This window comes from Lytechinus variegatus, chromosome 10, assembly GCF_018143015.1.
Source record: "Lytechinus variegatus isolate NC3 chromosome 10, Lvar_3.0, whole genome shotgun sequence".
Classification (NCBI taxonomy): Eukaryota; Metazoa; Echinodermata; class Echinoidea; order Temnopleuroida; family Toxopneustidae; genus Lytechinus; species Lytechinus variegatus.
Window position 1 is genome coordinate 6067356 of NC_054749.1, and position 10701 is coordinate 6078056.

Below are 10701 nucleotides of genomic sequence, written 5' to 3' on the forward strand. Positions count from 1 at the left end.
TAATTATAGAGATTGAAAATCTACGATTGTCTAGCCATATTATTAGTGTCCACCAAAAGAGGGCGTACACAAAACTATACCCAAAATTCAAGTTTTCGAGCACTCTGGTGAATACAAAAAATACCCCCAAGTTACTAATGAAAAATAAATTGCAACTGTAAGGAAATTAGTATTTTTGGTCACAAAAGTGATATTTTAATAATGGTGTGCTGTGTACAGCATTGGTGTACCATAGTCCTACCTGTAGATTCCCAGCAAACAGGCAGGATGGTTATAAACCCTTGGGTGGGTAATTTGACAGAGATTTAATATATTGATATGGTTATGATTTTTAATGAAAAAATAGTCATTTTTCAGATAAAAAAAAAAACATGCAACAAAAAAAAATGGTGCTCTATTATCATTTCTCTGCACCCATGCAGCAACCAATCACCTTCATTCGGTCAAATTCAGGGGGGGGGGTAATGAGGGGTTGGTTTTCAGGCCGTTGCTTCGCAGGCCTATTCCTGGAATTCAATATTTTCCCACCATTTTGACTTGGATTTTTTTAATATCAGTCTTTATGTTAATACGCCTGTCCAAGATGGGACGTATGGTATCAAGCTCGATGTCCGTCCGTCTGTCTGTTAACTTTTCCTTGTAAACATGATAACTTCAGTTTGACTTAAGATTTGGTGTGTAGGCCTATGATACTAGCATGGATCCCAGGAAGCCTATTAATTTTGAGGTCCAAAGGTCGATGTCTCGGTGACATATTTTCATCTTGCCCTTCTGCAGTCCTCGTAAACACGATGACTTCAGTTGAACTTAACCTAGGCTCATATTGTTTGGTGTGTATGGTACTACTAGCTCTTTGTACAATACCCAGTTACCCAAACACAAACTTTAATGTCCGTATGATACCAGTTCGTAGTTATTTCGAAATTAATTTTGCTAAAATAAATGTCAATCTTGTTAAAAAAAGAATCTGACATATGTCATTTTCTTTTTGCTGACAAAACATTCAAACACCCACTTTTTACTGCCTAATTTGTGGTTTATGGATAGCTAAGTGCGACAGGTATCTACACTAACAGGGACAGGTTCAGTTTTTCAGTTCATTGGATTTGACACTCGCACTGACTGAGAGTAATTACTGAAATAGTTTTCTTGATCATTCAAAAATGGTATAAGAGCCAAGTAAAGATAGGAGATGTAGTCAGGGTTCCCAGCCCATATGGGAAAATTATTTTACTCTTCCAGTCAGGGAAAAGTGGTGGTACTAATTAGTTTTACATTGTTTTATACTGAAAATACAAGTACATGTGATTTACTGCAACAACTGCAATGGTTTCATGTTCTCTCGGAGTATACCACTAATTTACAAAACTGGTAATGCCAGTACTTTAAAATATTTGGCTTCCAATAACTTTAACAGAGCTTAGAGTCCGTGGCCTAGTAAAACCGGACTTCAGAATATTAACGGCCATAGAGTCAACTTTAATTGCAGATTTATTAACATATTTCTGTTTGTTTTTAATCTGTAGACTGGAGTACCATTCAGGATGAGGAACTGGGTTGATAGGAATGCGTTTGCGTACTCCATGACCTCCCTGGCCGCTGTGTTGATGAACTCTATCTTCCGGTTCTACTATGTAAGACTTTTCACCGATTACTACCACATATCGGAGTCATGGTTCCACGTGGCGCAGGTGGTCTACATGATATGGAACGCTGTGAATGATCCATTGTTTGCATACTGGCAAGACAACTCCAACATCAAGGCATTCCGCTCCCGACGTCATGCCATCATGTACGGAGCGCCGCTGTTTGTCGTCTGCTTTCTCCTGCCGTGGTTTCCTTGGAAGACCTACGAAGCCAATGAATGGATAATTGGAGTCCATCTCACAGTCTCACTGTGCTGCTACGATGCGTTGTTCACCTTCGTGCTCTTGTCGCACTGTGCCCTTTTCGCCGAGATATCCACCCGACACGAGGACCGGGTGAGATTGACCAGGTACGGCCAAGTGGCTTCCATCGTGGGCTCAACGTCTGTTCTCTTTAGCCAGTTTGTATCTGACAACTTGAACAACTTCCATGCATTCCAGCTCTGGTGTGTCTTTGTAGCCTTCCTCAGTTGGGCTGCAATGCATTACACAGGGCGCAACGTGAGGACACGGTTTGAACTTCAGCCATCGGGTCTGGGGGCTTCTGGACATCTGAGCATGGAGAAGAAATCCTTGAGCCCCACTTCGCAAGATGGCTCTCTCTCACTATCATACAGCCAGGCCAAACAGATCATCTTCAACAGGAACTTCTTGATATTTGTATTCATCAACTTTTGTCAGATATTTCACATGGATTATGGAGCCAACTTCCTGGCCGTTTTTGTCGCCCAACTCATTCCAGAGACGGACCTGTCTCAGTTCATCAGGAAAGCTTTGTTTGGTACCACCTTTATCCTTCCTCAGGTAAGATCCTGCTCGTTAAAAGGGCAGGTCCACCACCCCAACAAAAAGTTGATTCAAACAAGCCTGACAATAATTTAAATATGAAAATTGACATTTTACAGTTTCACTTCTTATTTTCACACAACAGTTGTACAATACACACACTGCAGGTGATATATAAATGAAAACAGTTGATGATGTTAAAAAGTCACTATTTCTCTGTATGTCATTTGCAGGGTATTCAAAATTTTGCTGATCCCACCTATTCAAGAAGGAACTGGAACTTGAAACACATATGAAGACCAAATTATGATATTTCATATTTATATGAAATAAAAAAAGATAGTGAGGGGCTGATATCATTGTTTTTCTCATTGTATACATACCAACTGGGATATATGCATATAACTGTTTTGTAGAATTATCTGCAAAGCTGTTTTAGATTGTATATTTTTACATCTAATTTTGCATTATGTTAGTGTGATTTTTTCTTCTCTCAACTTTTTGTTGGGGTGGGCTAGTCCTTTAAAGCGACCTTTTATTGACAAATCATGTAAAAATCAAGGCTTATCTCGGAACAGAGAAGGGATTCAAGTCTTTCACTCGGCTGCATGCCTGAGGGTGTTATGAAATAGACGCCGGCATGTCTGGGAGGTCTGCAGGCGAGCAATAGCTAGTATACTAACCAACCAGAAAAAACTGCATGTTTTCACGTTGAAACATGTACCTTCACAGTGTTTATTTATTTTGGGTTAGCAATCAAGAGACCTGCTATGTGTCTAGGAATTGGGATTGTTGGAAAATGGAACTGTGATCCGAAGTATCACGAGTTCGTTCAAATTCGTGCTGTCCGAACTTTTATCGCATTAGTCCGAAGGGTGCTCATGACGGATGGATTATATTATGCAAGTCAATTGGCCTTTTGCAAATTTCGTATTGTTTCAATTTTCCCATGAATTGTCAGTTGCTGGGCCCTTTAAAGCAAATTATACAAATAAGCACCACCTGAAATCCTCAACAACTCCAATTTTGTCAGGTCGCTAAGCCCATCATGCAACATCCTTGGTAACATAGTCTTTTAATATAGCCTACAAGTCGGCCCACTTGTTGATAACACAACAAATCACTGCTTGATACATTCGGACGGCAATAATTTATGTTACCAAATAGCAAAACAAGTACATGTATGTACTTTCCCCCTGGCCTTGCATTTCAATTTCCATGTACAAATATAATTATTTGTTCTAGTATTATTAATAATGTAGTTATCTCAAAAGTTTCATGTGCATAAGACTAGCATACATGTATTTGTAACTGGGATGAAAAAATAGATGGGGGCTGCAGGCCTCGAAATAATCGACGGCCATCGACGGCCATGGCCGTCGATGTCCCCATTACTGGCCGTCATGCCCTTCTTCTTTTTGCTAAAAGTTACGACCACTAAAAATGTGCCCTTTTTTATATGGCCGTGGTGCCCTTTTTCTCATAAATGTGCCCTTTTTCTGATATATAATGTGCCCCTTTTGAAAGTCTGCACCTTTTTTTCTGAGCTAGGAAAACTTTTCTCCGATCTCAAAAAGTATTCAATACCTTAGCTTTACCAGCGACGTCCAGTGCATGTATGCAGTCTAGTCCGAAGCCGCGCCGAACGATGAGCTAGCTATACACAGCTGGCCGGCCGGCCCCTAGCGCGCTTTACATATATGCTATGTAAGCTGCAGCATAAGAATGGACGAGCGCGAGCTCCGTATGTGTACTACACAAATGTCGCGCGCTGTACTGTCCTGGCGAGCACGCACGATGCGTAAGTACAGTACTTTGAATGGGAGTGTTTCATAATTACTTGGCATGCCATGAGGTAATTTGGATAAAGAATTAGATGAAATTAATTTACTTCTACCAGAGGTACTTCTACTTGATTTATTAATACGTACATGTTACATGTTGGATGTCAAATTCAAGACTCAAAGCAATGCAATGATGTGTTATCCTGTCCTGAAGTGATTCTGAAGAATAATGAAACTTTCTTTTAAAACCTTATACAGTGAGTGTTGTCAGACTATTAAAGTTCATTTTTTCTTAGGTAAATAATTTGGTAATGAATCTGATGTATAACATCGACTATGGAAAGCCCCCCACGCCGCGAAAACTGTAACACCTACAAATAATTTATTACATGCCCCTTAAAAAGTGGCCTTGGTGCCCCTCTGTATGGCCTTGATGCCCTCTGCTGCCTGGCCTCAGTGAAAAAGTGCCCCTCAAAAAAGTGGCCTTGCCCCCCAAAAATCCTATTTCGAGGCCTCGGGCTGGAGCCTATTTGGCCCCCAAAATGCCCAAAAGAGCCCTGGAAAAAAGTGGAAAATCCCCATCTTAAAAGCTTGTTCATTGTTGTAGATCTAGGCAGTTGGTCGTAAAAAGACACCTCTGGAAATTTAAATTTTTTTTTAATGTACAGTCAACAAGATTGTTGGACAGTTGGTAGCTCAGTTTTTGTCTTGTAACTGGCTACCAATGATGAACTGCATATTTTGAACCATATTTTTGTAATTGCTCTTTGTTTTCTTCAGTTCTTAGTCTTATTGCTGAGCATTTTTGTCACACGGTGTGGTTATTACCGGATCATCGTCTGGTCATTCTACTTCAAGATCTGTTCAGCAATCCTCATGTTCCTGATAGGAGCGCAGCATACACACATCATGGTTTTCTTCTTTATAATGGACAGGTAAATTAGAAGTAATATTATATTTTCATTTTAATAGAAGATATAACATGCATTTTGTTGCAATATATCTTAGTTGGCATAGTATCTTTTTCACAAATAATATGTTCCAAGCAGAATGTTCATGTAGATAAAGATTAAACAAAACAGATTTTCAGATATGAAAAAGTGGTTAGATTTTCAATTGTTGTAAATTGTGTCCACTATTCTAATTAAGCATGCCAAGTGAACCTACATGAACATTTTTGCATAATATTTCAACCCATGGGAGACTGAGTATGCATATATGCAGGCTTGAGTCTATGGAAAATGTACGTTTTAGCAAAATCCTTCAGTCTCAACCGAGTTAACAACACTCACGTTAAATGAAGTATAAATCTTCAAGAAGCAAGCTACCATTTTTCACTGATTTCATACATAAAGGGAAAGACCTCTAATTTTGGTTTCCTTATTTCTGAATCACACAGTGTCCACAATCACGATTAGCAGATTATATTTGATGATTAATGATTTGAATTACCGGTAGTTTAATGATATGAAAATCATAAAATAGATGATATCTGCCACACAAGTTTTCAGAAATTTTAGTTAAACTTTTAGCATTCTGGCATATTTCATTTTCATTTATTGGTTTCTGCAACACTTTTTCATAAACACATTAACAAAGAAAATACAATAGTAATATACCTATAACTGACAAGCAAAACATTGAACAAAATTGCATTTTCTATTTTTTAGAAGGTTGCAGGGGTTGCCACTATAACTTATAAGCTAAGCTTGACTCCGTGGCAACCCAAAAAACAATAATAATTATTATTCATCCTACATATCTTAACGTTATCTATATGATCATCACCGCCGGATTGCTTCTAACCATTTCCTTTCAAAAATATCCAACTTAGCTTGAACAAATAACAGCATTTTTTTTCTATGTTCAATTCATTCCGACAGGAGCCTTCCTGATGCAATATTCTCATTCTTCAATCTTTGTCTTTCTGACATCATTGACGAGGATCAACTAAGAAACGAGAGATCGTAAGGACTTAGATTTACTTTTTGTATTTATATGGATTTAGATTTACTTAGTTTCTTAAGTTTTAAGGAAATATGGAAATGAAAATAAAAATTCATATTTTATTATTTGAAATAGATATCTGAAATAGCAATACTCCAAAATTAATTTTGCCCAATTGATCGTGGACCCTGCAGCCACTGTGCAGCGCCAGGTTGACTTTGCTCTGTCCCTTCAGCAACTCCCATCTTTTAGCATCTTTTGATCTGACTCGGCCAGGGTTTAAGAACATTTAAGGTATCACCACATTGATCAAATCATGTTAGGAAGCACGCTACTGTGCATTGATAAATAAGATTGCACATTACAGATTGTGTGTGTTAGCATTTAAGCACTGCTCCCTTTGTGAACCCCCCCCAGGTTGATTAATTCATTTATTGATTGATTGCTTCACTCTCTTATTTGTGTAACTAGGAGTCCTTTGTCATCAAGCGTCTTCGGCTACAATGCCCTCTTCACGAAGCCAGCTTCCTCCCTAGCCCCTATGATGGTAGTAAACATCCTCAATCGCTATGGTTACCAAGAACTACAGGATGAGAAGCTTTCACTCCAACACACCACCGAGCTCAAAGGAACCATGTTTATGCTGGCTTGTTTCATACCCATCATCATCGGGTCACTACAACTCCTTGTATGGAGAAATTACACCATCCGTAGTAGTCATATTACTGTTGCCAAGCATGTCGAAACATAGTTCAGCTTACGTCCGAGCCCCGGGAACGATTATTGTAGAGGGGATGCTAGTTATGAAGAAAAAATGACAAGGTTTTTGCTCCAAAATGAAGTGGATTTCAGTCAAATTTCTACTTTTGAGCACACAAACCTGATTTCCAGAGGTGTTGTGTATGGTGTATGTCGCACCCACAGACAAATCAGGGGTGCTTGCGTCGTGTACAGGTAATTTCGCCCCAATTTGAATCTCCTTACATGTCTACGGTAGAATTTGAACATTCCATCTGTATATTGAAGTTTTTTTTATTCTGTTAGGATAATATGTGCCTGTAAAGGACCTAATGGTGAACTCATAGCAACACCATTTCTTTGTTGATAAAGTTTGCCATTGCATAATTTGTCTGTAACAACAGAAATATGCTCAGGGGTGTTGTCAACATATCTATGGTAGAATATGAACATTCCATCTTCTAGATAAAGTTTGCCATTTGCATTGAATCTCCTGGGAGTTCTGTTCTGTTGAACTTGGGAAAAGAGATTCAACTTTGAAAGTGTATATTACACCTTTTTGCATGCTATGGGGCCTGTGACATAACTGATACAATTTCCAAAAGAATGATGCAATGTTAACTTGAAGACATCGGGTATCGGGTAAATATGAAGAATGAAGTTAAATTAAGATCTTATAGTTCTGCATCTTTTAAGTGTACCTGATATTTAAAGTGTATTGATACAAACGACTGTTTATAATTTTCAGGCTGAGGATGAGGTTTGATTACCTTGAAATCTATTCCGTTCATTAAAATCATCTATTATTTTTGTGGGTGTATCGTCTAGTGGTTCTGACTCTTGCCTTCCAAACAGAGGGCAATGCTTTCAAATCTTAGCCATGGCGTGGTTTCCTTCAGCAAGGAATATATCCACATTGTGCTGCACTCAACCCTGGTGAAGTGAATTGGTACCCGGGAGGATTTATTCCTTGAATGCACTGAGCGCCGTTGATGGTAGCTCGAGCTAAAGCTGGGTTTATTATAGTAGCGCTTTGTATCCTCAGGCAAAAAGTGCTATTAAAATCAAGCTGTTATTATTAATGTTATTATTAAAAGTTAAAATTGATTGTACATTAAAGCGTAACTGTAGTTCCGTGGAAACCATGTACAAGGAGTTTCAATCGACTAAATATCAATTGGATCTTTTTATGTTACATTCATCTGGGCCCTGTATTATAAATCCCAGAGATTGATCGTATTTATTATTTATTGCATTGACCATTGTGTATGATCAATCGTAAAAATCAGTACCATGATCTGTCACTAAAGCCCGTCTCACACTATGCAATTAATTGTGATACGAATTTCAAATTAATTGTGATTAAATTTGATTTTGATATTCCAACTAATAGAATATTACGGATCAGAGTTCATAATAGTTGTAGGACTACTGAAATCAAAAGTCAGTCCAGTTAGAGCCTCGCTGAATGAATAAAAACAAATTCAATTCCAAATCGTAATGACATCATCATCAGCTGCGACTTGAAGCTTATTTGGACTGTTCTCCATCTATAGGGCTTGCCGCGAAGTAAAAATATGATTTTAGTTTTCCTAGCAATATGCCAAACTTTAAATAAAACAATTTTACTTTGTGGAACTCTCATATTTAATGCAAAATGCGATTTCTTGAAAAATTGTGTCGCACCGGATCGCATAGTGTAACACAGGCTTTAGCTACGACCTGGGCCCCATCTTACAAAGAGTTGCGATTGATCCAGTCAACCACGGCTACGGAAAGCCAGCAACATGAACATATATTATGCTTGTTTCTTCAAAATATTTTGTAATTATGATGTATATTCATTTATTCATTGCTTTCTTGAAAATCCAGTGTGCTTCTCTTTGTTTACAGAGAACATCGTTCAAATATCTTGATGAAAATATGACGATGATGGATTTGCGTAGAATTGAGGTTGATCGGATCAGTCGTAACTCTGTGTAAGACGGGACCTACATGTACAGTAGGTCTTGAAAATGCCTTGACTTAGACGAATATTTGATTTATTGAAGGTCTTATACAAGTTTACCCATGTAGACCTATTCTCAACTTACCTGGGCCATTTTGTGAGCTTAAATAGCTCAGTCACATTTTTTCCCTTTGGCGGCCATACCGGCGGGTCAAAAAGAGTCGTTTTATTCATATTTTATTTAAACCACCTATATGTAGCAAGTACAAAAAACATGTTGAAACAGCAGTTTTCGACTGGCCCTATGGCGGCCGTAGAGGAAATGTGACTGAGGTCTAAATTTTCAAACTGTATTTGAACTTAATTTTTATTTTAACAAAGTGCACAAATATAAGTAAACAAAGTCGGATTTTGCTCAATATTGACTTGGTTTACCACCACTTGATTGGATGAACTGTTGAACTAAATACTTATTTTGACAAAACGCACAATAATATTAAAATAGATTAAGTGAAAATTAAGATGATTTGGGCATTAATTTGTACTAAGTGGCATGTAGACCTAACAGAAATTGAAAGTAGACTAAATGGCCTGTATTCTGAACGCAAATTTAAATCAAACCTGGTTTGAGGTTGCGGTTTAACTATGGAGAGCCAGTTGTGGCACAAATCCTTAACAGTACACATCCAATTTATTACCTCGTTTGACACTCAAATTATTCATGATTGTCTGGGAATGATAACCAAAGTATTTTCCTTCATTGTGAAAGCAATAGGAAACAAATAAGTAAAAATAAGAGATATACAATATAAACAGAATTTTTGGCTCCCATAATTTGAGCAGTTGGACCATGGTCTGAGATAAACCTGACTTCAGAATATGGGCCAATTGATTCAGTTAATTTGGTATTGGTTTTTGAGGAGTACATTAGACCAACTTTCGTGTAGACCAAGTGAATGGGTGTATTTTTCAGATTTTGTTTTGATAATGTTGCATATCCAGATTATCTTTTACTTTCTCCTTGAGGTTTCATGGCTTCTTGGCTGTTAATCATTTCTTGATATTGATATTTGTTAAGCTGAACAAAAAACAAAAACATGTAAGTATACTATGATCTGTTTGAAATGCTGAAATTACTAGTATAGTTTTATAGTTTTATAGGTAGGGTTACACTTCGTAATTCAGAAGATTCTTTATTCCGAAACACGTAAATTGCCTATGCCTCGATGTTCGTTAATCCGAAAACGTAAAAGGGTTCGTTGATCCGAACATTTGTGGCGTTATTCCGAAGGTTTCGATAATCCGAAAACGAAATAAGGTTCGATGTTCCGAAAGTTTTTCAATCCGAAAAATAAATAAGGTTCGTTGTTCCGAAGGTTCGTTAATCCGAAAACGGAATAAGGTTCGTTAGCCCGAAAACGAAAAAGGTTCGTTAATCATTAGTTTTCGGACTAACGAACCTTCGGAATTACGAACCTTCGGAAATACGAATCTTCGGAATAACGAACCTTCGGAATATCCGAACTTTCGGAATAACGAACCTTCGGAATTACAAGTGTATTCGAATGGTAGATATGTTTCTCTTACTTGATGTTCATTGACGCAGCATGCAGTGCTGTTAAGTAATGTTTTCTGAAAAATTCTATTCTGAAATATTAACTTTTACTTTTGAAAGTCTTTCATACATTAATACTTTTAACTATTTCATATCTTACAAAAAGATATTTGAATATTCATCTTCATGTATATTTCTATTTTCATTTGATTTTAGATTACATACATGTCTTACTGACACTACAAGGTAGTTTTCCATGTTCCAGAATGATTGTAATTGTAAGAGAATTTAGTTTAT

The 10701-nt window shown here is 37.5% G+C and overlaps 1 protein-coding gene across 1 annotated transcript in view; it reads left to right on the forward strand.

The window, feature by feature from the left end:
* LOC121422224 (transmembrane protein 180-like) overlaps window positions 1-7929 on the forward strand; it is a 9755-nt gene extending 1826 nt beyond the window's left edge. Inside the window, exons 2-5 of the mRNA XM_041617134.1 lie at window positions 1527-2450; window positions 4997-5151; window positions 6100-6183; window positions 6635-7929. Of these exons, the coding sequence (XP_041473068.1) occupies window positions 1527-2450; window positions 4997-5151; window positions 6100-6183; window positions 6635-6914 (1443 nt within the window). The 3' untranslated portion in view covers window positions 6915-7929. The remainder of the gene's footprint in view (window positions 1-1526; window positions 2451-4996; window positions 5152-6099; window positions 6184-6634) is intronic.
* Window positions 7930-10701: the final 2772 nt, after the last annotated feature.